A 27,527-nucleotide genomic window follows, 5' to 3' on the forward strand; every position below is an offset into this window, starting at 1 on the left:
AGCCCCTTGGTCACACACAAGGATATTTACCCTTGCAAATCAGTCCCTCCCACAGAGCTATGTCTGTTAACAAAGTGCCCATACAAGCCATCAATATTTTGGCCTCGACAAGAAGCTAAATTTTCCTATCTGCTAACATTCAAAAAGTCTCTCAAATACAAGTGTAGAAACAGATGAAGCAACTGAAGCTTGCAAAATAGTGCTATACTGTACCAGCACAGCTCTTTATTTTAAATAGAGTATTTATATCACTTCCTAACCAGAATTCTTTCAGCTTTGCAGAGGTATATGAGCACTTAAAAACACACACACCCCACACCAATCTGTAGTTTAAAAAGTGTTATTTAAAAAAAAAGTCACACAAGAATTAGCACTGGGAAAAAGTTAGCGAATAAATCAAAGTTAAAAGTAAGTTTCTTTCTCTCAGACAGTCTGTTTTTCCAGATGCATCATCAGCATCTGCATGTTAGCAATTTTTCATTATTTATAAATGTATTACAGGAACACAGCCAAGCTACAAGCCAAGAAGTCCAACACACACATTTTTAAAAATAGGGAATGTGTCTTGGTTATAGAACAAAAGAACTCGTTTTATCACTTGGCTTTACCGCTTGAGAAAATGGCTCCTGGTGTGCTGAACTCCATGATAAATGTGCCCCCTCTAGATCTTTATTGCCCTTGTAAATCACAGGACTGACAGCAGTTAATAAGAAAGCTTTTGAGTGGTTTTGAAGTTTTGCTTTGTACAAATAAAATCTCATATTAAAGAATTTGCTAGTCCTCAAGGTGTGGAAAAATGAGTATGACTAGAACCTGTTGTGCTTTTTTTTTTTTTTTTAACCGTTTGTTTCCACTATTTTTTCAAAAAGCATTCTGCAGCAAGGATGCCAGAATAAAACAAGCAAACCACTCTGTATTGAAATACAAAAATTAGAGTCAGTGACTTAATTATTTAAGTGTACAATATAAAACATGAAAGATTTTTCCATTTTTCCATTAGATATTGACAATACTTCTACAGACCATTTTTCACTAAAGAAAGTGATGATTCTACATCCAAAAACTACCAATCAAAATTCCACTGTGATACTGTTGTGGGGACAATAGGATTATTTGAGTCACCAGCTAACCCATAGGTATGGACAAAAGTTTTAAAATCCATTGGCAGAAACCACAGCAATATTCACAGACAGCCAAATTATAGTAAGTAGCACGAGCTCAACCTGTATACATACCTTCTAATCACAACAGTACCTTATGGGGAAGCAAAGAAATAAATTATTACAAATATTTACAGATCATATTGTAAAATGTACAGATCAATTGATAATTACAGCTTTACAAGTTGCTTTAGAGAGTACATTCTAGAACAGATATTTGGAAAAAAGAGTTATTTGGAGGTTTTTGCAGCAAAGTGCAGTTGGATAAGGACACTCTTTACAGCATCATGCATTGAGTGCACAGCATCAGCGCCTCACTGAATTACAGTTTAACCAAAACAAATGAGAATGAATGTTGTGGTGGCTCACTGTTGTGCTTCCATGGTTTGCATTACCCTTGTTCAATTCCAGGCAGCATCTTTCCTTCTAAAACAGTTTATGACACAGCCTGGCCAAGAAAATCTTAACAGGAATTACGGTTATTTGGACAAACCTAAACATATTTATAGGGAAATAAATCTATTTCCTGTTCAAACTGGTGGCACAAAGGTATTATGTGACAAACTATCAACAGTTCTAAAGAAAGCCTAGCTTCTCTTGACTGGGTCTTAAAACAAATTTTAGAAGGCATCTCAAGGAAAATGCAGGTAAGAGGACATTGTCTCTTTAACTGTTTGGTTCCCCGTGCCCCAGTCTAGGAAAAATAAAGTAGGGTTTTTCTTTAAAAACAAAGACAACCAGTATTAGAGAAGTACATTCATTAGCATCATTTCAGATTAGCATCCAAAGTATCAGGCATCAGTATTTCCCAGCTGCATGGATCCTCCGCAGCCAAAGTCCCAAGGATGTCACTTATCACAAGCAGACCATAGAAAACTACAGAGAAGAAGTAAATCTGCCGGCAGTGTCACTGCCTGAAAACACAAACCAAAGGTGCTCAGGAAATGTATGATGATCAGACTCTTCTGTGATTCTGCCAAGACAATTACCTCCATTTGGTTTTTCCCCATTACAAATTTCCATCACTGCCCCATCCACCACCCGATACCGACAGATTGGAAGAGACAAGACAAAGGCAGCAGCAGCGTCCCTCAGCCACGGTGCTGGGGTGGAGGGCGGCCTTGCTTCAACTAGAAAATAGCTGGTAAGCAGAGGCTCCATAAAACCACGCTTGGTGGTTGCCAAGAGAACACCGGACCAAGCTGGTAAGTATTGAGGCCCAAACACAACACAAGACATTTCACAGGAATAAAACCTGAGTTTCTGAAACATCTAGTTATGTCACAGTTTCAAGACAAATACTGATTTCTGATTGAAGGTCCGACATTCCTGAAGTACAAGTGTGATCACCAGGGCTGGAAAAGGGGTCAAAACATGACAAAAGATGTAGAAACTCCCCAGAACCTGAGTACTGACAGGTGCCACACACCATCGTGGTTCCTCACTGCCAACTTCAGGTTATCAAGGTCATTACTGAAGGAACACTAGAGGTTGGTTGAACGTTTATAATCATTAATTTTATTTTTAAACTATTTTATGATGACCTATTCTTATTTTTCAATCCAGAAATTATTCTTAAACCTCTGACAACAGTTATGTGTAAGTCTTGGGTTTTGTGGGGTGTGTTTTAGTTGGTTTGTTTCTGTTTGGTCGGGTGGGTTTTGTTTGTTTAAAAAAAAATCAAAGCCCATCAATAAATGATGGAATCATTTGTTCCATTTAACGAACAAAACGCAGCCCCCTCCCTCCCCACCTCAGGTCTGTTGCCAGGTGCTCACATACTGCAGAACCCCCAAAACTTCAAGTTTCAGCTCGGCAATCATAGGTAAGTATTGATGTTTGCCACTCTACAGTTAAATTACATCAAACATCAATGCAATCAACTCATTAGCTGTTTTTTATTGAGTACCAACATTCATTACTTACTTCTCAATTCTTTGATTAAGCAACATATTGCCTGTATTCCCAGTCTACATCTACCAGCTGATTAGCTCAATAATACTGATAATCTTCTCAAGTCAAAAGAGCTGGGAAGGGAAGTCACTGAAATCCCTACGAGCAGACTCAATTTACTCCTTTGTGTACAACATCAATATACTAAACTACTGGCAATACAATCCAGTAAATGAAACTTCAAATGTCTTAAGTTAGAGAGTAATTTTAACAAAAAGTCACAGCAGGTCATTAAAACGCCCCTTAATTGGCTGTAGATCATACTCTGTTATCTTTCCACAACCTTCCTGCCATGCTGAGATTTTAAATCTCTTCTGACTGATGTACGAACCAAGAAGAGAATTGAAGTGTGATTGTCACATACGAGTCTGAATGCCAAAGGTCAGAGCAGCTCACTGGTACGCTGGCCCACTGCTCCAAATTTTATATCTTTTCTGTCCCTTGGTTATTGCCTGACATGATTTAACAACTGTAATTCCTTATTTAACGATGTCAAAGGTTTTTAGGAAATTGACTGTATTTCACCAACGATATATTTCTTCTTGATTACAGAGTGGTTAAAATGATTTTAAACCAAGACAGCAAAATAAAGCAGTAATAAAATCAATAAAAGGTGCTTAAAACATTCCTTCTATTAGGTAATGGCATTTAAAATATCCGTAGCTTGTAATGGCACTTAGGATATGCCCAAAAATCAATGAGCTAAATTACTTATTGAACTAGTTAATTTGAACATTGAGTTTTATATGTATATTGATAAAACAAGCTACAAGAATACCGGCTATATTTGAATTTCACGGTAAGATATCTCCCTCTGCTGGAAAAGTCCCTAAAAACTCGCCCAGATTTTTTTTTTTTCAACGCAACAACACTTAAGGATGTAACGTCTAAAAAACTCCACAAGAGGTCTCTGATTCTCGTCGAGTGTGGAAACGAATGCTGGTTTTACTGAAATCTGCTCGGCGTTAAAATATCCAAACAACAAAACTTTAGATTTCACCCAGAACACCGGAACTGAGAAACACACATAAAACACATAAAGTGGGGAAAGTATAGAAATTAAGGGCTATTGTAGTGCTTTAAAAACAGCGAGGCTGTCCCTCAAGGATTTGCTAATACTCTTCATGTTAGTAACTCCTCCATAGTTAAATCAGAAATAACAGCCCCAGGTTCTATTTTCTTGTTACAAATACAAAAGAAAAGCTCTGTGTGCACTAGTTCCTACTCTTGAGGTGCAAAACCCTCCTACAAAGCCCAGCCCAAGCACTCCGCTTAGCTCAGGCTGTTTCTCCTTTACACCGCGTAGAACTGGAATTCAGAGGGGAAAAACACGCACAAAGAGAGGCTGTTGGGTTTGCTAACAAAACCAAACCAATTAGCCTAAGGTAACCCCCTCAGATGAAAGCAAATACCAAGAGCAATAGGTATTCCTGCTTATTTATACACACTTTTACCCCTGCAGTACTGGCAATGACGAAGTTCCAGGGACTCAGGAAAGGACAGGCCAGGTGATAGAGTTTGCCCAGCCCAGGCTGCAGCAGCTCAGGAGTTACGAACACAGGAGTTAGCCCAGAGCACACAGCTCGGGGTCAGATACAAACACAGGAGTTCGCGCAGAGCACACAGCTCAGGAGTTACAAACACTGGAGTTAGCGCAGAGCGCACAGCTTGGGGTCAGATACAAACACAGGAGTTACTGCAGAGCACACAGACAGGTCAGGATGTTGCACCCTGTCCATGCTGTTGGTGTTCTCACTCCGAGCAGACAGCACCCCTGCATTTTAAACCTGCAGTCTAGTGGCAACGATAAGATCACGCTATCATTCTGAGGCCGCTCGCTCATTTTTTGAAAAGTCACGGTGATGAGGGGACGTTCCTGGCAACTGCAGAAAGGCAAATGCCGCACTCGTGTGCCCGAGGAGCGGCAGCCAGGCCGCTGCCCGGCCCCGAACCGGGGTCTCAGGGGGCTCGGGACACACGCGGCCTGAGGGACCCGCTGTGGGGCCGGCGGGAACTCCCGCTTCCCTCCACCCCCCGCTGACAGGAACCGGCCCCGCAGCCGCCCCACCACCCTGCGGCGGGGCGCGCTGAGGTGCAGCTCCAGCAAGGGGAGCCCAGCACCACCGAAAACCCCCCGAGCGAGGGCCGCTCGCCGGCTGCCCGCCTCCCTGCTCCGCCGGCCCGCCCCTCACCTCGGGCGGAGCGACTCGACTTCCCCAAGATGGAGCCGCGCCGCCGACAGCCGAGACGCACCTTCCCAAGATGGCGGCGGCACATCCGGCCCCAGCGACCTCTCCAAGATGGTGTCCTGCCCCACGACCTCTCCAAGATGGCGGCGGTGGCCCCGCCCCGGCGCGGGGCAGGCTGGGCGCGGGGCGCGCGGCGGGGAGCGGGCCTGGTGCGGCGGGCGGGCGGCGGAGCAAAGCGAAGCGGGGCCGGGCCGGGCGGGCGCCATGCCGGAGCTGGCGGTGGACCGGGTGGTGGTGCACCCGCTGGTGCTGCTCAGCGTCGTCGATCACTTCAACAGGTAGGGCCGGGCGGGCGCGGCGCCGCGGCGCTGAGTCACGGGCCGGGCGGGGGTACCCCGGGCCCCGAGGGGAGCGGGGCCGTGGGGGGAGCAGCGCGCCGGGACCCGGGCTGGCAGATCGGGGCGGCGGGGACCCCCCGCCGTGAGGGGGCGGCGCGCCGGGGCCCGGCCGGTCGGTCGGTCGGTGCCGCGATCCCCGTGTGGCGGCGGCAGCGCGGCCTGCGGGAGCCCCGGGCCTGCGGGACCCCCGGGCCGCGCCAGCGCTGTTGTTTCCTCCTCATGCGGAGAGGAGGGGGCGAGTGGGACCCGGGGCCGCTGTCAGGGCCGGGGAGCAGCGCCCTGCGCGTTCACACGCGGGTGAGGAGATCGTAGAGTCATCTGGGTTGGAACAGACCATCCAGATCATCGAGTCCAACCGTGAGTGGAGCTCGTTCCTGGAGCTGCATCTGTGCCGCATTTAACTTCATTGCGCCAGGTGACGAGCAGTTTTTGTGCCAAAACTAAGACCTAAACTGCCGAGGCGAGCCAGCCTGCTGTTGTGCGAGGAAATGGCCATGACACGAGCAGCTCCAGAGCTCGCTCCTCACAGCCGCGGTGCTGCGGCGCAGAGCGAGAGCTCTGCTGGTTCCTCCTGTCCCGAGTCTGGCTTTTTGTGCCGGAACTGACAGTCTTTTCCATTTAGAATAGGAAAAGTTGGGAATCAGAAGCGAGTCGTTGGTGTGCTGCTGGGCTCCTGGCAGAAGAAAATCCTCGATGTGTCCAACAGTTTTGCAGGTGAGTTTGGGTGTCCTGCCCTTGTTCAACCTACTGAATTATTAAATAGATGAATTGCATTTGGATTTTTTTTCAACCCACCCTGCCAGACCGCAGATTGTTCCCTCCGTGTACAAATCAGCCTATATCAAACTAAAAATGCTAACTACTGTCAAAACCACAGCGATTCCAGCCAGTCTTGTTCTGCACCTCGATGCAATGCGGAGTGTTTCAGGAGCAGTGTAAACCCCTTCCAGAATGCTGGGGAATGTTTTGCTGCAGTGGGCTCCTGGAGCTCTGCTGAGTGATCAGTGTTGCAACACGTCGGACAGGAATCACGGCTCTCAGTGCTGATGTCACTGGTAGCTACTTGTGTAAAGATGTAATGTACATTTTAGCTTTATTTCTTCTCCCCAGATTTTATCCAGTTCAATACTAGTTCTTAAGCTTGCTGTTAACAGTGTTGAAATAGCTTCCTCTTCAATACTTATATGTGATACTAAAAGTAGTTCTTGAATGCACAGCTTTTGCTGACCTGTTCATGTTACTTAGATCATTTCCTTCCCAATGGGGCTACACTGTGACACAGCAAAATTATCTCAGTTTAAATATGGAGTTTCAGGGTTTATATGGTGTTCTTCTCTCAAGTGTGGACTATTTTTTTTTTCCCAATTTTTGAAGGAACTTTTTTCCGTTTGAGTTGAAAAGAGGGTGCTTTTTTTTGTCTTTTTGGCAGCCTTTCAACTGTGAAGCTTTTACCCATAAATTAAAAGACCAAGAGCAGTCTTTGTTCTCAGAACGGAGCCTGTGTCCCTGTGTACATGCTAACTGATAAAATGACTAGTTGTGTACTTGAGGGTGAATAGTCCTCACGTAACATGCCTCACGGTGTTCTGGTAGTCCGTACAAGTGCTCTGTGCTGCAGGCTGACTTTTCTCTGAGCAGACTGCTGTTGGTCAACAAACTGTCCCGTCTGCTGGGACGTCATATCGAATGTCTGTGCACACCAATGAGTCATCTCTGTCTGTGGGAGGATTCTTCTCCGATGGTTTGTGTTGTCCGCTGAGGACACCCCTCAGAATCATTTGCGGTTAGTTCGTTAGTTCCTCAGGTTGGAGCTGTCGGTAATTATGAGATGGCCTCTACCTGAGAGACCTGACCGGCACTGCAGGTTCGCTTGCATAGCGTAGCGTTGCAGGACAGTTAAAACTGATGAAAGTCTGCTCCCTTTAGCAGCCACGGGTATCCTAAAACACAGGGTTTCTACACACACTTTCATTCTGGAAGTTGGATTCTTAAATATTGATATTATTGTTTTATTCCCAGTACCTTTTGATGAGGATGACAAGGATGACACTGTGTGGTTTCTGGACCATGACTATCTGGAGAACATGTATGGAATGTTTAAGAAGGTCAACGGTAAGTTTGAGTCTTCTTACAGTCAGGGATGCACTCCTAAAAACTTCCAAGACTGTGTGGGGAAGGGAATTCATAGTAAGGCAGAGAGTTAATTGCTTACTTGAGAAGCTGTTCCGTGCTAATTCCTTGCTTGACTTCACTTTCACTGGTGGTTTTCCATGGGTAAATTTGTGCAAATAGTTGGTGTTCTTAGCAGATTAATTTATACCTTGATAATTTTTCCAAGTCTCCTGACAGCTTTGCATCTTCAAAATAATTCAGATTTCAAAAATACCGTTTCTTCTGAAGAATCTCAGAGCTTTCTCCTCTATAACCCCTCCCATACAGATGTGCACTGAAATTAAGTTTTTTAATGAATTTAAACACTACGAACTCACATTTTAAATAATGATTCTAATTGCTTCACCAGTCGTTTTAAAAGTGTCTTCACTGCTCAGTTTGAGACTTTAGAGCAGAACGTTTAGTCCTCACTTCACTTTTCTTAGCTGTGGGAACAATTGTCATTCTTATGATACAGTTTGCATTTCTAGAGTTTTTGTATTCTTAGATGGCAGAGTTTCAAGCTGTCACATCCTGGTCTCTGCAGAATTAATAAACGGTACTGAATAGTCCAGCTTAGTTAAGAACCCAGGAGCAAAGTTACATATGTGATTGGAAAGCTGTGACAGTTGGTCCGATCAGTAAGCTGTCACTGGCCGTGTCGTTATCTCACCTACTGCGATTAATTTCCTCCTACTTTACACTCCTTTCTACACATGTCACATTTTCATCCTTGATTTGCTAATTCAGTCTCTGCCCAAGTCTCTCTGCTGTTGTCAAGTCTGATTTGGAATCTTTTCTGGTTTTGCTCAGCTAGAGAAAGAATAGTTGGTTGGTACCACACAGGCCCTAAACTGCACAAGAACGACATCGCCATCAATGAGCTGATGAAAAGATACTGTCCGAACTCTGTAAGTGCAGAACTTTTTTGTTTTGTCTTGTTTTGTTTTTTTTTTTCCTCTCTGTTCCTAAATGGGGGATCTGGGAACCCTTGGCCGCCTTTGTTACTGGTGATACGGCATGTTGAAGACCTGGTAGCTGGCTAGTGATTGAGGAATTCAGTCTTGTGCCTGATGTGAACACCTCTGAGCAGCCAGCATGCCATTGCTGTGAAGAGCTGACTTCGATTTCTTTTCTTAGTCTTTGCATGAAAACTGGTTTTGTGAAGTGGTTGCTTTTTCCATAAGGTGTTGGTGATTATTGATGTGAAGCCGAAGGACCTGGGGCTGCCAACAGAGGCTTATATTTCAGTTGAAGAAGTTCACGATGTGAGTATTGAACATGTGTCTTTTCCTAGGGAAAGGGTTTCCATTCAGAGGTGGCTGTTAGCATGGCCTGGTTCTCTGCAGGATGTTGCCTTGCACACGGGGGACGTTGCACACACTAGTGAGGGCCTGCGAGTTGCAGCCAAAATCTGCTGAAAGCACAGGTTAAATCCCAGTTGTAATATAACTTTGTAACTAAACCTTTCCTCCCCACTGCCCCTGGGAGAAAAGCTCCAGTTGTCCCTGTGATTTAGGTGCTTCTTACCTGGTTCTGTCATGTCCATGGCCATGAAGAAAGGGCACAGATGGGCACACTCGTAAGGTGTCACTTTGACACGCCAGCCTGTTTCTGAGGTGTTCTGAGTAATTACAGGCTTAGTCATTGTGCACCAGCAGTGCTGAGTGGGCAGGTCAGCTCTGAGCAGCACTTAATAATCACTTGCAGCACTGTGTGGACAAACAACATAGTGAGTCAGCTTTAGCTTGGCATTTACAATTGTTTGACTTAAATTACATTCTGGATGTATATTAAAAAGGAGTTTGATCCTTTTGCCTTTCTCAGGCCCCCACTATGCAGAAGAACCTGCTCCCAGTGTTGTAGATTTGTTCTCAGTTTTGCAGGTTCACAGTAGTCCCAGTGGTGCTTTCTGTTTACAGCTCTATACAGGGCCAGGTAATGGCTTTGGAAACACATGGTAAAACTCATTCTCAGAAATTCAGCCTGTGACTCTTTTAAATGTATTCCTTAATCACCAGTGTATAAACTGTAATTTTAATGTAATTGCTGTGTTAGTATTTTTTTTCTAGCTCTGCAAATGTGCTTTAACCAGCTGAGAGCAAATACCAGAATAGCAAAAGTGTCCTAAAATGTAATAAGGTTGTACTAGGAAAGAAAGAATGAATTGTGGTATTTAGTGAGACTTTCTGTTCTACTCACCAGTACACAGACCAGCAAAATACATCAATTGAAAATTGTACAGAGCAGAAGAAAGAAGGAAATGCTAGTTGGTAACACTAATTAAACCAAGAAAAATCCAACTAGTCTTTCTTGTGGACTTTGCTGGTTTTATTAATATACTTTCTCACACTCCATCTAAAATTCCATGTTTTTAGAAGCCATTGTGACTCAGTTACAGACTTCTCCCCTTAGCCGTTTACTTCGGCCCCTCCGTACTCTGTTTTGCCATCATTTGCCCCATTGCCCCTGTCACGCAAAGCAGTGTTGGTTAATGTGACACTGTGTGCGGCACTCGCTGGCGTGTGCCTGTGTCCCTGACGGTGTCTCCTGCCCACTGTCCCTCCAGGATGGAACTCCCACCTCCAAGACGTTTGAGCACGTGACGAGCGAGATCGGGGCGGAGGAGGCAGAGGAGGTTGGTGTTGAACACCTGCTGCGGTAAGTGGCTCTTGCGTGAACATGTTCTTACGAGACGCACAGCAGCCAGCGCGATCCAGCTGGGATCTCCCGCTGCCAGCTTCCCCAAGGAACCATGCAGCGTGTTAAACACGCTACTTAAATTTTAAGAGCGTATTACTCGTTGCTAGTGAAATGTGTGACTGAAACTCCATCACGTGATGAAAATGCCACTTCCATTCTGTGACAGCAGCAGAATGCAGCCTGCGCTGGGCCTGTGCAGCCGCAGCAGTGCAGGGGAGCGGTGCTGATGGGGCTCTGCGCTCAGAGACACAAACCAGCTCGCCTTTTTGCTACCCAAACTGCTGTTCTTTATTCCTCTCTGTCCCTCTAACCAGTGTTACAAATATTACTCCAGAGAACACACGTGCAGCACAGGATACACCACCACTCGATTTTAGACCTACTTTGTCACAAACATCAGGCTGTTCTCCTTTGACTTGACGCTTTCATTTCACTTGCGCTTCATCTGTGCTTCAAACTGCTTTTCTGTTTAAGCTGGAAAGGTCTCTTAAGTGAACAGGCCCGCCTGTTAATGATGCTGCAAATAACCTTTTCATGCTGATTTTTTCTGTTGTGGGCATTTCAGGGATATCAAGGACACAACGGTGGGCACGCTGTCCCAGCGGATCACAAATCAGGTCCATGGCTTGAAGGGACTGAACTCCAAACTTCTGGACATCAGGAGCTACCTGGAGAAAGTGGCCATGGGCAAACTCCCCATCAACCACCAGATCATCTACCACCTCCAGGACGTCTTCAACCTGCTGCCTGATGTCAACCTGCAGGAGTTCGTGAAGGCCTTTTACCTGAAGACCAATGACCAGATGGTGGTGGTTTATCTGGCGTCCCTCATCCGCTCTGTGGTTGCCCTGCACAACCTCATTAACAACAAGATTGCCAACAGGGATGCAGAGAAGAAAGAAGGACAGGAAAAAGAAGAAAGTAAAAAGGAGAGGAAAGATGAGAAGGAGAAAGACAAGGAGAAGAGTGATGTCAAGAAAGAGGAGAAAAAGGAGAAAAAGTAAAATGTGTAGGTTTTTTATTTGTAAATTAAAAATCTTGTAAACTCTTTTCTCGTGTTGAAATGCACTGTGCTCTGCTTTCCTCTGCTTTTTGTGTTCATCAGAAGGCAGCTGGAGCAATCTCAGCCGGGCAGCAGCTGCAGCAAGAGCTAGCTCTGCAGCACAGCCTGGCCCTGGGCGCTCAGCTCGGGCAGGGAAGGGGAAAAACCAGGGGCAAGGTTGTAGATATTTTTTGGTGCAGCACTCTTTCTTCCTTCAAGGGCTTCTAGACCAACAGCCAAGGATTTCTACCACATTCCATGTCAGCCTGCGCTCCAGCTGCTGGTCCTACCTGCCGCTGCTCTCACTGTGAGAGCAGTGATGCTCGCAGGGGTAGAAACCCAGGGGAGGGAAGAAGGGATCCTGCTGCGGGAGGAGGAAGGTTGTGTGTGATGCTGCCACATGGGAGAACATCTTCCCTTCCTCCCTGAGGCATCAGTGACCATCCAAGGCTTGCAGCATGTGGACATAATTGCACGTTTCAGGACTAATTCATTACAAGAAGCCCATTCTGTGCCCCAGACAGCTGCATATTTATCCTGGCTCGTATTTGCACAGTCCCCATGCACCTTGGTGCCCATCACTGTGGCACAGGTGCCACCTCACAGCGCCCACAGCTCTGCACCAGTGAAGGCCCCAGCGTGGCCACCTGCCCGGGGAGGGGACAATACCCATTTTTAGTGCTGTTTGTGTTGTTGGGTTTTTTCTGTCCTGACCACCACCAGCCCAGTGTGCGCATAGAAAAAAAAACCAAAACGTTACTTATTTCTGCCCCTGCCAATAAGCTCCAGGTGCCCATCAGAGTCTGTCCCTGCCCCAAGCTGGGCTGTCCCTTTGTGTGACACACGGACAGGGACACACACCTCGGCAGCTGCTTATCGTTTATTGCACAAGAAGTCGGCGTCACTGGGGCAGGACGGTGCAGTACAAAACGATCCAGGTACCAGTCGAAAGCGATGGCAGCGTCTCGCACCCACACTCCCCCTCGGTACAGCTCTGTACAGCAGTGCTGGCACAGGTCTGTCTGCCCCACACACTGGGGGGAACAGCAAAGGAGGTGGCAGCCTGGTGAGGGGCTTGATCCTGCCCTCACCCACAGCTCTGGCCCCTCCAGCACCAGCCTGGCCAGCAACAGAAGAAATGGGGAGTTTGGGCTGAACCCACAAACCCAGCAAAGGCCAGATGTGCCCCAAATGTGGCCAGAGCCCCCTAGGCTGCTGCAGAGCACCAGCTCTGGCAACAAACCAGTTAAATATTAAATACAACATCAGAGGGGCCACACGCTTGCAAATGAAAACGCAGAGGACACGCTCGGCCAGGCCCTGGGTCCAGCTTGTGGGGTGCATTGGCCCCAGCGGTAGCAACTGGGCTTCCCCATCACCTTTGCTGGGTGCCGGACAGGCCACAGATGAGACCTGAGACATGGTTTGAAAGACAATTTCCTTCCTCACCTCCGTGTATTAAAATGCCATGAAAAAGGCAGAAAACACTATGGGGAAAAATAGCCTGTGCTGAGCCCAGAGCTCCTTTAACTGTGTGTGAGGGGGGACCAGGGAGCCTCGGTGCACCGTGTGCTTCACCTTGTCCCCTCTGTGCCAGCCTGCGCCCCTCGGGAGCGTGCAGAGCCAGGCTCCTGCATCCACCTCCCCAGCACACCTCCAATTTGTTTGGGGAGGGAAACGCGGACCCATTTCCTCCGGGGCTATGTTAGCGCAGGTCTCGCGCAGAACAAGAGCAACAGCGTCCGCAGCCACCTGCGCACTGTCCCGTGGAGAGGGCTCAGTGCCGGCAGGCAGGACCTCACGAACTGGGAAAGCACCAAAGCTCTGTCACTCCTGTCCAAATCCTTCCGTCTCCTCAATGGCATAAAGCAGCTTCTCCTTCAGCTGTTCGTAGCTCTTGTAGGGAGGGAGATCCAGGCGGTTAAAGCTGGAGGGACAGCAGAGGCTGTGAATTGTGCTGCAAACCCAGCTCTCCCTCCCTGGCAGGGTCCCCGCAGCCTCAGCCACGCACGGCGGCTGTGGTAAGACGCCCTGCCGGGAACAGCAGCCCACGTCCCACGGGAGCATGTGTGGAGGGGACGGAGAGGCCCAGGGCCCCGTGCACCCCGCAGGGGCTGCCAGCAGTTGTCCCCATGTGCTGAGAGGGGCCGCAGAGAATGACTTACCACGTATGGCTCCGAGGCAGCCACGTCTCTTTGCCAACTTTATCGATACAGAACTTCTGGGGCCCGTTGCTGCCTGTTAATTATGAGTACAGCAAATTTCATTATGTGACCGGGAGCTGAGAAAGAAAACACTCCAACATGCCATGCGCCAGCAGATCACACTGTCACCCCCCCCATGATCCCAGAGACACGTTGGGGCAGAAATCTGCAGCAGCACTCACTGCCCATTCCCACTCCTTTGCAGAGGGGGGAACAAAAAACAAGAACAGAGAAAGCTGAAAAGCATTTTTACAGCACAAAGAACACAGCGTAGCTTCTAAGCAGGATGGTTAAACAGTAAGCACTAAAGCATATTTATCCGTAGACCCAAAGGATGGAGCGGGTCCATCTGACAGTTTTGAAGGACCTGGCTCAGGAAGTCTGAGCCACTGAGGTCACTTTTTAACAAATTGTGAATGCTGGAGAGGTTCCAGGGGAAAGAAAAGAGCTAATATGCCAGCAAGAATAAACGAGCAGGCTACGTTAGCTAGTTAGCTCAACACTGGTTCCAGGAAAGTGAGGGAAAGGCTGGTACAGGCCCCAAAAAGTAGCAAATTAAAGGATGAGAAGAGAATTATGCCACACTGTGGTTTTCTGGAAAAGGGGTATCATCGTACAAAAATCAAAATTAAATCAAAAATCAAATCTCATTCAAAATGAGATCACAAACTGCACTGACGAAGTTAACTGTGGCTGCACACTTCACGGCTGAGGAATTTCTCTGGGTACAGCGTGCCATCAGATTAAACCACTGTGCTCAGCCACCTCAGCTGCTTCCCTGCCTGCTTGCTGCCCTGCACTGTGACGGAGCCACGGACGGGCAGCCCTGGTCGCAGCCCCTGCAATGCCGCTGCCCCCAGGAACACGTACCAATGAGCTCCGCGAAGCCCCCGACGGGCAGGCGGCACGTCCCTGTCACAAACTGCAACAGCCGGATCCTCTTCTCGTTGTCCATCTCTTTAACCACCTACGACAAGAACAAGGCAGGAGTGGGATCCCCGTCACCCGCAGCCACGCAAGGCAGCGTGGGGCCCGCGGTCCAGCCCTCGTCCCCACCCCGTGTCCCCCAGGGGCCTGCGGGAGTGGCTCTGCTCAGCCTCACACTCCTTCAAAGCCATCGCTGACCCCATCTCTCCTGGCCAGCACAGAGCAGCCCCCCTGGACTGGCCCAGCTCTGTCACACGCCACCCCGTCCTGTCCTGCCCAGAGCAGCAGCCATTGCGAGGAGCGCACTACCATAGAGTGCTGCCGGCTGGCCACAGCAGCCGCAGGATCAGAGCCAGCCACAGCCAAATGCTTCTTGCTGTACACAGGCTTGCAGGTGTATTTTGTTCCTCCTGACAGCCTGTGAGGCCACCTGCCCCACACCAGCCCTGCCAGCCCCGCGCCATGGGCAGGGGACAATCCCAGCATGGGGAGCAGGACAGAGACACTGCCGGCGCTGGGACTGACCTGCCAGAACCACTGGATCTGTTTGCTGTTTTTGGTGTAGTGCCGGTAGATGGTATTCTTCTGCCAGTCATTCATGTCGATCTCCTGCATGCCGCACAGCATCAGCTGGGGACAGGGGACAGTCAGCAGGGGACAGAAACACGGCCCTGCACCCACATTTTGCAGCACTGACCCCTCCAGTGCCGGGCTTCACCAGGCACAGGTGTTGGCCCTGGGACAGGGCGGTGTCACCTCTGACAAGACATTTTCTTGCTAATAGACCCAACCAGCAGAGCTGAGGGGTGGAGGGTGCAAGCAGAGCCTGTGTGCTCTGCCGTCACTGTGTGCCCTTCCTGAGGCAGCCAGAGGGAAGCATCGGTATCTCTGCTCCCCGGTGCCAGCCAAGGCGCCAGCTCACCTCCAGCTCCTTCTCGTCGAAGTAGCGCAGCCACTCCAGCGGCACCACCTCATTAAAGCCGTCCAGGAAAGCCTTGGTCTGCTCCTCCACACCCCGTGTGAACCGCCAGTCTGTCAGTAGCCTGGGGAGCAGATGGGGTCGTTGGGCAGCCAGCGACCCCTCGCAAGCCCTCCCACCCGCAGGGAGGGCCCTGGGAGCCACAGGGGCACATAGGGAGGGGGACAGGGGTTCCCTACAATTCCCACTAGCACATTTCTCTCTCTGCCCCTGAACCCATGAGCACAGACAGCCCCGAGCACACACCAGCAGCAGGTCAAGGCTGCAAACCACGGCCCCGGCCAGAGCGGCCATCAGCAGGAGTTGGCCCTGTACCCCCAGGCCTCCAGTGGGGCACAGGCAGGGTGAGCAACCACGGGACAGGGAGAGGAGTCTCACCCTCTCTCCCCTCTCCTCTTTCCTGAAAGTCCTGGCAGCTGCCCAGCCAGCAGCACGCCAGACCGCAGTGAGCTCGGCCGCCTGCGCCAGCCCAGACTTGTCACAGGCCACGTAGCCCAGGGAAGCGGCCACGTCCCAAGGCCCATGTTCCCACCCCAGAACTGCCCTGCACTGGCGTGGGCAGGCACCCGGCATGGGTGTCGGGACAGTGACTCACATGATGTACTCCTCCTTGTTCTCCTCTGTCACCCGGATGCTCTCGCCACCCTCCTTCAGCTCATGGGTGGTCACCTTGCCCAGGATCTCCATGTCCTGGATGAAGTACAGCTCCAGGCCGCACTCCTCCAGGCTGTTCTCCCTGCGGGAGGACATCGGGGTGGCATTTCTGACCGAGGCAGCGGTGTGGGACTGTGGGAGGAGTGCTGTCCCCGCAGCAGGGTAGCCCCGGGTCGGAGGGATCGTGGGGACTCACTTGGTCCAGATGATAGAGTTGTAAAATTCAGGGTCGATGGATTCCAGGTCCTTCAGCGTGGGCCGCTTGTTCAGCATTCGCTTGTAGAAGGGCAGTGTGAAACCGGTGTCGATGAACTTGCCGTGATAGAGAGCCTGTGGCAGGGAGGTGATGCCAGGTCACGGGGGACCCCAGGACAGACCCATAGGACGAGATGGTGCCTCACCAGTGTGGCAGCCATAGGGACAAAGGGGTCCCCAGGCTGCTGTGCTCACTCCTGGCTGGCAAAGCAGTGTGGAGGAGCAGGCTTCCCCAACACGCTGCCCGGGGTGCGGGTGCTCACAGCCCCTCTCCACTCCCCACTGCAAATTCCACTGTCTTTTTCACCCCTCACTGCTCTATTAAGAGCACTTGTTTAAACAGAGCTGTGCTGCAGCTTCCCTGAATCCCTGGCTTCCAGGAGCCCCAAGGCAAAGGCAGCCAAAAATAACGCAGACGCTTGTCTAGAACAGCCCAGCGGTGAGTAATAGTCTGGGGTTTTATTGGTATCCTGCAATGCGCAGGGCAGGACAAAGCGGGGAGCAGAGCAGCCGCCTCCCCACACACCTCGCAGGGCCATAGGCCAGGGACCCTTCCCCAGGCTGGGGGTGCCCCTGGCAGCCCCCCTGCCAGCCCAGGGCCGGGTGACCTGTGGCACGTTGGCCTTGGAGAATGCGAGACAAACGGGAGGAGCCGCCCTGGGGCTTGGGCAGCTGGAAAATCTCACACTGCTGGGCCTAAAAATAGTCCCAGAGCTGCAGCCCTGACAGCACCTGGGGTGGCAGCCAAAGACCTGGAGCCATCCCCACCACACAGCCCCTGGGAAACCAGGTCCCTCCGGCCCCACAGCCGCTCCCTGGATTCACAGTGCAGCACCGACAGCCCGTGTCCCACAGCCCTGCCCTGAGCCAGCGGGGCAGGATGGTGACAGGGCCGAGCTGAGCACAGCCCCGGCATGCAGAGCTGCCCCTCGTCCCCCATTCAGCCCTGTGCCCTGCAAAGCCCCTGCTCCACGGTGGGGACACCAAGGGTCTTGTCTCCCGTCCCCTCCACAGGCCCTCTCCCCAGGTGCTCACCATGGCAATGAAGCGGCCGATGAAGCGGAAGTAGGTGAGGTGGTCGGGGTTGATGGAGGAGGCTGGGTTGATCTGCAGGCAGTAGTTGTTCTTGCCGGCATACTCGAAGAGGCAGTACATGGGGTTCAGCACCTCGTGTGACAGGAGGAAGAACCACTCCCTGGGTTGAGAGGGGGGCAATGGTGACCAGGGGCTGTGTGGGGAGGGGACAGCCCTGTGTCCCCACACACACCCCACACAAACAAGGTGCCCATCTCCTTGGGGTGCTGGTGCAAGTGCCGGGTCCTGGTGGGACCGAGTGCAGGTGTGGTGTGCCCAGGGGTGCTGTGGGGGCTTGCTGGAGGCACTGGCAAGAAACACCCCAGTTTTCTGGAGCCCCTGCTCAGAGCACTGGGGAACCTGGCAAGCACCAAGTGGCTCAGTCGCACACAGACACACATGCTGTTGTGCACACCCACCCCAAGGCCCCAGGAGCCCCGCTGAGCCTCAAGTAGCAGGAAAGGCACCATTCTGGTTTTGCTGCCCCAGCTGCGCAGGAGATGGAGTCCTCGGCCGCAGAGGCAGCTCCAGCATCCCGTCCGTGGTTCTACCCTGTGGTAGAACAGCATGACGTAACCTACCATAGGGTAAAACCACTGGCAGGACATGGAGAGAGGCGGCGAGCAGGAGCCTGCACCAGAGCCGGGGCAGCGGCGTCATGAAGGGGAGCGGGTGAGAGCACGGGAGCACAAATGCTGGCACAGCAGCGGGTGGAGGAAGTGTTACCAGCAGCAATGCAGACACCCTGAGCGAGCTGAGGGGCTCCTGGGGCCACAGGACCCCCCTCCAGCCGAGACATAGCTCATGCTCCGTGCTACCACCATCCTTGGGCAGGCAGTGGGGGCTGCAGCAACCGCATCTCACCACATCTGCCCCAGCAAACACCAGCTGCCCTGGGAACACCAGGACCTGCTGGCTGCCAAGGTGGCTATGGGGAGAAGAGGCCACTAGATCCATTGCCCCACAGCCCGGGGACAGCAGAAGAGCCCCAGCCAGGTCCTCTAGCCCCCTCTGTGGCAGGGACAGGCTGGTGCCATGCTGCCGGGTTGTTCCACCACTCCAAAACTTCACAGAGTTTCCTATTTGAGCACTTTGGGCTCTTCCACCTGAGCAGGCACTGCAGAAGGGCCAGGACATCAGTGCAGCTCACACAGGCTCCCTGGCTGCACTGCCCAGGGGGGTGTGAACACCACAGCAGGGACGGCCCTGTGGTGCCCACCTGGCGATGCCACCGTAGTCCAGGCCCTCCTCCCCTCGCATGATGATGTACAGACGGCGCCGTAGGTCGTACGGCTTCATGTTCATGATCTGGGGAGAAGGAAGGGGAAACGTCACCATGGGCTGGTGCGAGGGGCTCCACACTGCTCTGGGCTCTGTGGCTCCGGCACCTGCTCACCTGCTGGAACGAGTCCTCAAAGAGCGTCTGTCGGGAAACGCTGATCTTCACGTGGCTGGGCAACGCATTCGACTATGAGCAAGGCAGAGACAGGAGGTTTTGGGCAGGCGGGCACAGCAGCTCTCCTCACCTGCACTTGCCTGCGGGGTCAGCCCCACGCTGCCGGGCCCTGCGGCTGCTCTACTCACATGGCAGAGGAAGCGGAACTGGTGGTACTTCCAGCGAAAGCTCCGGTCATACGCTCCTGGAGACCCGCCCTGCTTGCTCCTGCAAAAGCAGCAGAGCCCTTGGTCCAGCATCCTGCCTGCCCTGGTGCGAGTGGCCAGGCCCCGCAGCCCCATCATCTGCCAGGCAGGAGGAAGATCTCTGGGCTGCTCACCTCCAGAGCCAAACATGGGCCCTAAACCCACCGCTCTGTGTCTTTGCAACAAAGTTGACCTGCTTCCCCCACCCCACGTCACGACCATGGGAAGGCAGAGCTGCCAACAGCTCAGGCCCAGCTCCTGGTGCGCTGCTTGGCTGCAGAGCAAGGGGCCCAGCTCAAAAACGCTCACCCAGACTCGAATCCAGGGCGTGGGTCCTTAAAGGTGGTGGTGCGAGTGTTGTGGTCCACAAAGTAGCGCACGCCCTCGTTCGTGTACTTCATCTCCCAGCCGGGCGGCAGCGGCGGCTCCTGGATCATCCTGCCAACAAGGAGAGGACCACTGGGCTGGCACCTCGGGCATCTCACCCTGAACTCCAGCTCCGAACCGCTGCCCTTGGGGACCACCTTCCATTTGCAGCTCCATGCCAGGAGGGATTCATGGGGTGGGATTACTGAGCACCTGCCTGCACCCCAAGACAGCAGCATTGCCTAGGCTGCACTCTTGGCTTCACTCTCCACCTGCAGGAGAGGCAGCCACAGCGCAGAGCTGGGCCAGGCTCTGGAGAACAGTCCAGAGCTCTCGAGAGCCCGAGAAGAGCCCTGCGGGGAGGCGACGGGGCAAGAAGCAAACACCTCTGTCTACCCAGGTGCCCTGCAGTCTTCTCCATCACCTCCTCTCCACCTGCAGCTCCCACAAGCCAGAGGCGCTGCTCGGTGATGCCCAGGGCTGCAGCATCCAACCCTCCTGGGCTCCAGACCTGCCTGCAGCTCTCAGTGCTTTGGCTCCCCGGTGCTGCAGCCCACCCAGTGCCCCGACACACGGAACCCTCAACCCATCACCTCCTGACACCGCGAGCATTCTCCCTGCTCTCCTGTAGGCTGCCTACCCCTGTGTGCGAGGGTCTTCCCACTGGGTGGTCCGTGTGTTGTGGTTCACGTAATACACTCGCCCATTGTCCTGTCTCTTCTCTACAAGAAAGGCAAGAGAAAGCATTAGCTGGAGCACCCAGGCCAGCCCTCCCCTGCCCAGCACAGGAGAAGTTTGGCGGCACCCCGGTCCCACCTCCCCAGCTCCCAGGAAAGGGCAGGAGAAAACCCCGACATCGCTCCTGTGTGCACAAGCTGCCACGGCTGCGGGAAGGCCGGTTCCTGCAGTGCCCCCACGGCCAGCATGTGGGGAGGTGCCACAGCAGGGGACAGCCTGTCACCACGCTGCCAGGCTAGGGCCAGGAGCTTACCCCAACACGTCCCCACTCCTGCACGACCCTGCTGCAGGCACACAGCTCATGCACACTCGCACCGCTTCTGCTGCACACAGGCACGAAACACACACCGCATCCCCCAGCACTGCTGCTCAGCCCCTCTGTACTCACAGCATCCAACATGTGCTGCATAGGAGCCCCCTCGCACACGGTCCCCCCACCCCACACCCCGTGTGTGCCACATGCTACCCTGGACACCCCTGTCCTGACACTATTTGCACGCTCAGCAGAGCAAGTGCCCCCAGCCATGGCTGAGCCCCACATGCCCTGGCCCAGTGCTGATCCTGCACCCTCTCCCTCCTCGCCAGCCCCCACCCCACACACCTCCCTCAGCGCTGCTGCACATCTGCCAGCACTGCTCTGCCTCCCCGGTGCCCCACACCGCTCACCTCCTCCCTCCACATGCCCGCGTCACACCCCGCACGCCGCTCCATGCCGGGAGGGATGCCCTGCACGCACACGGCCCTGTCACCCTGGCCACCACCGCCCCAGCCCCCCCCACGTCACGGCTCAGGCAGACCTTGCATGCGATAACTGGGACCCCATCCATCCTGGGGACCCCCACCCCAGGGTGCTCAGCCCTGCACACAGCTGTGTCTCCCCCAGTCTGCTCAGCAGACAGTGAGGACAGGGCCCCTCTCCTCGCTGCCGCAGGAGGTGGCCAGGCCACCCAGTGTGGCACAGCAAAGGCTCCAGTCCCATTCCCATCGAGACCCTGCCCTTGGGACACCCCTCTGTCCTGCACCACGCTCCCCACGGTTCTAGCTCTGCTCCCGCCCTCCTTGCTTGGCACAGCATAGCCCCTCCGCTCCCACCAGCACCCCAGCCTGCACTTTCCAGGGATGCTCTGCCATGGAGAGGGGGCTCTGTGCCCTGGGGTGGCACAGGGACCTTTCAAAATGTCCCAGCACATGATGCTTTGGCCATGGGGGCAGGACAGTCCCACTGAAGAATGGGGCAGAGCATCCCGGGGACATGCGCGGCAGCAGAATGGGTCCCTGCTCGGCAGAGGAGGGATCTAGGGAGAGCGAGGAGTTGGATCCCCAACCTCTCCCCCGTCCAAAAGAACAACCACAAGCACTTCTGCATTCAGTAGCTGAGAGAGACTGGGAACCCCTCCAGGAAAAGGGGAAAAAAAGGAAAAAAAGCTGGATTTCAAATCAGAGATCCTGCTAATCACAGGCAGACTCAGCCCCGCATGCAGCAGAGCGTGGGGATCACTGGCTCCCCAGCCACCGCTCCCAGTAACGCCAGGGATGGTGGCGAAGGAGCCTCTGACAGCAGTGTCCCCCCACAGGGCGGGTGACAGGGGAGCGTCCCCAGCGAGCACCGTGGCAGGCAGGCAGGCGAGGCTGCTCAGTACTTACCCCAGCCAGGAGGAAGAGGACCAAGAGGATCATTGTCGGATGGGGCGCCGGACGACTAGAGACAACAGAGAGGGCAAAAGCACAAAATAAAACCAGGGCAGGGATGCCTGGGAAGAGCGGAACGTAGAGGTGAGCTGTGCAGCCCCTGCTTCCACTCACCTCCCCTTGGCCCGCAGCTCCAGAGAACTAAAAAAACACTTGCACACTCAAGGGGGTAACAAAAAAAAAAAGGGAAAAAAAAAAAAAAGTAAAAAAAAAGCACAAACTAAACAGAGGCTGGGGCAGCCAAGGGGGCGGCGGGGCAGGGGCCGCGCGGGACGGGACAGCAGGTCCAGATGTGCGCGGCTGCTCGGCTCCCGCCGGCCGTCCCCACCAGATACACCTCCAGCCTCCTCCAAGAACCACACACCAGAGGGGAAAAAATATCGCAGGCCTTTCCAATGAAATCATTCCCACAAGCCCTGTCCACGCCCAGTGCTTCCTGGCGGCGGCCCCCTCCTCCGGGCCACGGGGCGCAGGGGGCCGCACTGAGGCCGCATTCATCCGCCCAGACGGGCGGCCCCGCGCCCGCCACCCCCCAGCAGGTTGGGGGGCCGCTGCACAAAGCACCTTTCTTCAGCCCCGGGGTGGGCAGAGCCACGGCCATCATCCAGCCTGAACTGGGGCTGCCCCATGGCCAGGGGAGCAGGACGGAGGGGCCCCACCACCCCTGTGCTGAGCCCCTGTCCCCGGCTCCGCTGAGGTCCCCAGGGATGGGGCACAGCCCCACAGTTGGGGGTTCAGGGGAGAAGGAGGCCTGCAAGTGCTTTCAGTGGGTAAATACGAAATGGAGTTACCAAAAAGGCATTTTCAGTGCATCTCCTGAAACCCGGCTGCTGGAGAGTGGCCAGCGTCCCAGCCCTGCTGGCATCCCAGTCCCACCAATGTCCCAGTCCCAACAGCGTCCCAGCCCTGCATGCTGGGCTGAGGATCACAGCCTGGGCTCAGGCGATGCCACCCGCAGCCCATCCCGTCCTTCCTGCTCGGGGCTGGGGGGAAGCTCCAGGCCCAGGCATGGCCACTATTCATAGTACCAGGGACCCCCACCAGCATTCAGGAGGTCCCATGACAGCCCAGCACCCCAGGGATGTCCTGGGGCACATCAGGGACCTGGCTGGCACAGTGTGTGCCTCTTCGAGCTTCATCTCTTGTACTTGACCCCCCACACCACGATGGGGAGCAGGAGGCACTGCCCTGGCAGCCAGGGCTTTGGGGGCAGCCTCTGCTCCCTCCCTGCCCGGACAGACACAGTCAAGTCTCATCCCGAGGTACCACCTCCCCGTGACCTAAGAATAACAAATTGAACTAACAGGGCAGAGACACAAGAGCCCTCGGCAGAGCTGGGAGAGTCAGCCCTCTACAGCTCCCACAACCCCACGAACAGCCCAGCCTCGCATGCCAGCGGGACCCCTGGGTGCCGGGACACTGCAGGGACAGAGGGGTCTCTGCTGGCACCTGGGGCTGCAGTGCTGATCATCACCTCTCATCAGCCTGCACCCCACGAGGAGGGAGCCGGGTGCTGGAGCTGGAGGGTTCGGCAAAGCAGAAAGCCCCCGCAGGAAGGAGGCAGAGCAGGAGCCATCGCTGCTGGCAGCGGGGAGCTCCAAACAAAAAGTACAACCGTTTCATCAGGCTAAATTTGGAGCTTGAGTCCCTCCCTCTGCGCTCTGCGGAGCCCAGCCAGGGTGAGCTGCACAGGGCTGGAGGCCAGCGCTGGCAGGGACATGAGCGGGTGACGGGCCCACAGGAGGTTCGGTCTTGGGGGGGAGCCCCCCTGCACCCCTCAGCAGCCGCCTGCCCAGGTCAGCAGCAGAGCCATGAGGGTCCCGCTGCTGCTGCCAGGCCTGGAGGTGTTGAGAGCTGTCTGGGGAGAGGTGGAGGGGAGAGGGGCATGGCAGCCCCCCACACCCCCGCAAGCAGCCCCAGTTGTGTTCCATGCAGAGCAACACTGGGGGGCAGACTCTGCCCCCGCCCCAACCCGAGCTCCCCACTGCAGCATAGGGTTTGCACCCGCACTTGTGCTGCTGACACCCATCTACCGTCCGGCTCTCCCTGAGAGGAGCTAAAGGGCAACGGGGAGCTGGTCACCCCGCTCTGCCCACCTTCGCTCTGCACCTGCCCCACCAGACCCCTGCCTGCTGCCAAGAGCCATGTTTTACACCATGGCACAGCCCTGTGAGGCTCCCGGCCGGCTGTCAGCAGAGAGCACCAGGACATCACTGCTCCGGGAGGCAGGAACGCACCAGCCTGGCTGCTTCCCCAACACCATTCACGCCGCAGCACAGCGGCTGCCAGCATGGGCCTGGTTACCAGCGGGTGCTCACCACCGATCAGAGGGTGCTTGCCAGGAGCCAGGTCCTGGCTCCAGCAGTGACAGCAAGACCAGGACAAGGGTGTCTCTGCACCAGGCTGTTGAGAGATCATCCCCTGGGTGAGGAAATGGAGCTGCTCAGCCCAAACCAGGAACAAGGGGAAGAAGTGGGAGAAGCAGGAGGACACTTGCTGAGCCCAGCAGTGCTTGTTCCCTGCGCTCTCTGGTGCCCCAGCTCTTGCAGCCCTCACTGTGCCACTGCTTGAACCCTGGGCCTGCAGCTCCTAATGCCACCCAGGACCCAAGCCACTGTCCTCAGCCCAATGGAGACTTGGGAAGGGATGAGCTCGGCCTCACGAGCCGCCCCTCCTGCTACAGACCAGGTTCCCACAGCTCCCGTAGTGTCTGCTCAGCTCCGACAGCACGAGCAAATCCTGCCAGCCTCGCAAGCCAGCTGCAAGGCCTGGCTAAGGGCGAAAGCGTGTGCCTAGCCACACTGGCACTGAAGGGACACCAGGGACAGGCTGCTGGGGACACTTCCCACCGCCCTTCAGGGGCATGCAAGCTGTTTTATAAAAAGAAAGTTACTCCCACGGGGTTCTCGGCACACAGTGGAGGAGCTGACAGGCGCTTCCGTCCGAGTGTGGAGCCAACAGACCCCACACAGCCCAGCGAGCACCTCCCCGCACTGAGGGTCTCATAGGTGGAACTGGCAGGAGAACAGGGGGAGACCCCCACCAGCGCAGCCCCGGCTCTCACCTGGTACAGGAACCTTTGGCTGAACTGCTGCATGGCTCCCTGGAGCTGGTTCCGCTGGGACTGCCACTGCTCATAGTTCCTGACGTACTCGGCTGTGGGGCGCTGCCACGTGGTGGTCCGGGTGTTGTGGTCCACATAGTAGTATCTGCCTCGAGGATCCACGCGCTTCTCCCACCTGGAAACATCCGAGGAAGATGTCACTGTCTGTCCCCAGACAGCTTGTGGGTGCTGCTGGCAGGTGCCTCCAGCTGCCGTGTGGCACGTCAACACTAACGCTGGTGTGAAGACAGCAGAGAGGAGCCCCGAAGAGATCGGAAGGTACAGCAGAGGGCACGACCCATGGTCCCACATCGAGGAAACTCCCATTGCCCTCGTCTGAGGGCCATCCCCAGGGCCACAGACATGCGGCAGCAGCTTGAGAACATCCAGCTGCTGTCCCAGAATGCGTTGGAAGCCCAGCTGTGAGGAGCGCTGGGTGTGAGGCCCTTCCCCAGCTGCCACACTCCCCTCTGCTCCCCATGCAGCGGCTCAGGAGATTTGTGGCTGAGTTCTGCCTCTTGGAAACGTGGGTGAGAAAAGCAGCTCAGTCCTCTGAGGAGGAAGAGCTGAGAGCTGCCAGGGCCAAGGGCCCAGCTCTGAAGACTGTGATTTTTCATGTCAGTCTTACACTACAACCTGACTTGAGACACTTGCTCTCTGGCTCCTCTCACAAGACTAAGACACCCCTTAATATGAGGGCTCTGTTCCCAGCTCCAGCATAATCACCAGTTTCGCAGCTGAGGGGGCTCTTTCAGACCAGGATCCACCAGAAGGAAATACAAAAGTCTAGCAAGACCTGAAGCAGCTCCTGCAAGGGCACATGAGGCCTGGACACCAGCAGAGTTCGTACCAGGATGCTGTAAGCATTCCCTCCAGACAGCTGACCTCCGACAGGGCTGGAGACCTGCGCGGGAAGGCAGGAGCACACCTGGGGTGCTCCCAAACCTGCCTTCCCAGCTAACAGCCTTTCACACCAGACAGACTGCAAGCTGTTGTAGGATCAGAAAGTGGCTGCAGAGACCACAGCTCAACTGCAGGCAGAGGTGCCCACAGGGACCTGGAGGCTCCTGTGAAACTCCTGTGAAACAGGAGAGGCTGGTGTTTCATGCACTGTGCTGGTGGTTAAAGCTCACTCCAGTCATCCCAGCCCCCAACAAACTCAGCTTAAAGAACAACAAGGGTTTGTCTGTGTCGAGTTCTCTGCTTTTAGGAGCACAAAGAGGTGAGAACTCAACAAGCTTCTGGAAAGCATGTGGCACCCAGAGCTGCGTACGGCTTGTGTGACCCGATCATTTGCTCCTGCAAAGGAAAACATGGCCCACGGACATGAGCTTTGCAGAACGCTCCCTGCTGGGCTCGTAGAGCTGAGCAGCAGCATCTTCTCAAGCACAAGCATCCCCCAACGTAGCTGAGAACATAACAGACTCCCCAAGAGAGTCACAGGGTCCAGGCCTGGGGCACGCTGAGCATGCCTGGTTCTGCTCACCGGCAGCTCACTTCTCATCTACAAGCATCTGTTTTCCAGGTGACATGAGGCCCACGTCTCTGGTCCTGGGGGGACTTTGCTGGCACCCCATCCCAAAGGGCCACTCCTCTGCCCTGCCCGCACACGGCTGCACTGCTGGTCAAGTGTTCAGTGATTTCCATGGACTGTTTAAACAAATAATCATCTAGCAGAGGTGAAAATGCAACAGATGGGAAAGCTTTTTCCTTTTTACAAATGATGAAAAGACCTTTCTGAGGATACAGGGTGTGCTTTCAGGCCAGTGAACACTTGGTCATCTCACCCCACTTCTTTTTAGGAAAGAAAAGACCTTCCTATCACCAACACCCTTCTCCCCTTCTGTGCTGACTCCTGCACACCTGACATAACTAGTTAGCTCAATATGCGAGACGCTGGCTGCCGCAGAGTCCCTTACCCTGGAGGAAGAGGTCTCTCCCACGTGGTGGTCTTGTTGTTATGATCTACATAGTAGACTCTACCATTAGGCAGCTCTCGCTGTTCCCACCTGCAAGAAAAACAACAACATCATAATCATAAGAAAGCTGACACTTGCACGGAGACTGAACCCTGGCCAAGGTGGAGCTACCAAACCAACAGTGAGTCCCTGCTGCAGGGCTCCCTGGGGAGAGCAGCACCCGGGGGAGGCCACATGGAGGAACACAGAGGCTGATGACACGGCGCCTGTCCTCTCCCCAAACACGTGGTGAAGCGAAGGGTCTCAGCTGGAACAAGCCCTGTAGATCCAGCAGCCTTGGCACCCACAGGGCAGCAACAGCTGGAGTCGCACAACAGGCGGC

At 54.0% G+C, this 27,527-nt stretch overlaps 2 protein-coding genes across 4 annotated transcripts in view; one reads left to right on the plus strand and one right to left on the minus strand.

The window, feature by feature from the left end:
- Nucleotides 1-5,485: 5,485 nt before the first annotated feature.
- On the plus strand, nucleotides 5,486-11,604 carry PSMD7 (proteasome 26S subunit, non-ATPase 7). Its single transcript, XM_065848636.2, has 7 exons — nucleotides 5,486-5,640; nucleotides 6,323-6,414; nucleotides 7,720-7,812; nucleotides 8,665-8,762; nucleotides 9,039-9,119; nucleotides 10,421-10,512; nucleotides 11,120-11,604. The coding sequence occupies exons 1-7, from the start codon at nucleotides 5,567-5,569 to the stop codon at nucleotides 11,556-11,558; spliced, it is 969 nt and encodes a 322-aa protein (XP_065704708.1). The 5' UTR covers nucleotides 5,486-5,566; the 3' UTR covers nucleotides 11,559-11,604.
- Nucleotides 11,605-12,458: 854 nt separating this feature from the next.
- Nucleotides 12,459-27,527, minus strand: part of WWP2 (WW domain containing E3 ubiquitin protein ligase 2) — a 37,330-nt gene continuing 22,261 nt past the window's right edge. For 2 of the 3 annotated variants that reach the window (XM_065848375.2, XM_071814505.1), the window contains exons 9-24: nucleotides 27,146-27,235; nucleotides 25,188-25,362; nucleotides 22,079-22,133; nucleotides 20,337-20,418; nucleotides 19,640-19,768; nucleotides 19,274-19,352; nucleotides 19,086-19,157; nucleotides 18,909-18,997; nucleotides 17,651-17,810; nucleotides 16,557-16,690; nucleotides 16,302-16,442; nucleotides 15,650-15,770; nucleotides 15,253-15,357; nucleotides 14,671-14,767; nucleotides 13,762-13,834; nucleotides 12,459-13,523 (exon numbers count right to left, since the gene is read on the minus strand). In XM_065848375.2, the coding sequence (XP_065704447.2) occupies nucleotides 13,424-13,523; nucleotides 13,762-13,834; nucleotides 14,671-14,767; nucleotides 15,253-15,357; nucleotides 15,650-15,770; nucleotides 16,302-16,442; nucleotides 16,557-16,690; nucleotides 17,651-17,810; nucleotides 18,909-18,997; nucleotides 19,086-19,157; nucleotides 19,274-19,352; nucleotides 19,640-19,768; nucleotides 20,337-20,418; nucleotides 22,079-22,133; nucleotides 25,188-25,362; nucleotides 27,146-27,235 (1,702 nt within the window). In that variant the 3' untranslated portion in view covers nucleotides 12,459-13,423. Of the gene's footprint in view, nucleotides 13,524-13,761; nucleotides 13,835-14,670; nucleotides 14,768-15,252; nucleotides 15,358-15,649; nucleotides 15,771-16,301; nucleotides 16,443-16,556; nucleotides 16,691-17,650; nucleotides 17,811-18,908; nucleotides 18,998-19,085; nucleotides 19,158-19,273; nucleotides 19,353-19,639; nucleotides 19,769-20,336; nucleotides 20,419-22,078; nucleotides 22,134-22,237; nucleotides 22,289-25,187; nucleotides 25,363-27,145; nucleotides 27,236-27,527 lie in introns of those variants that run through there. The other variant, XM_071814506.1, reaches the window with a different exon arrangement.

Source organism: Patagioenas fasciata, chromosome 13 (assembly GCF_037038585.1).
Source record: "Patagioenas fasciata isolate bPatFas1 chromosome 13, bPatFas1.hap1, whole genome shotgun sequence".
NCBI classification, from domain to species: domain Eukaryota; kingdom Metazoa; phylum Chordata; class Aves; order Columbiformes; family Columbidae; genus Patagioenas; species Patagioenas fasciata.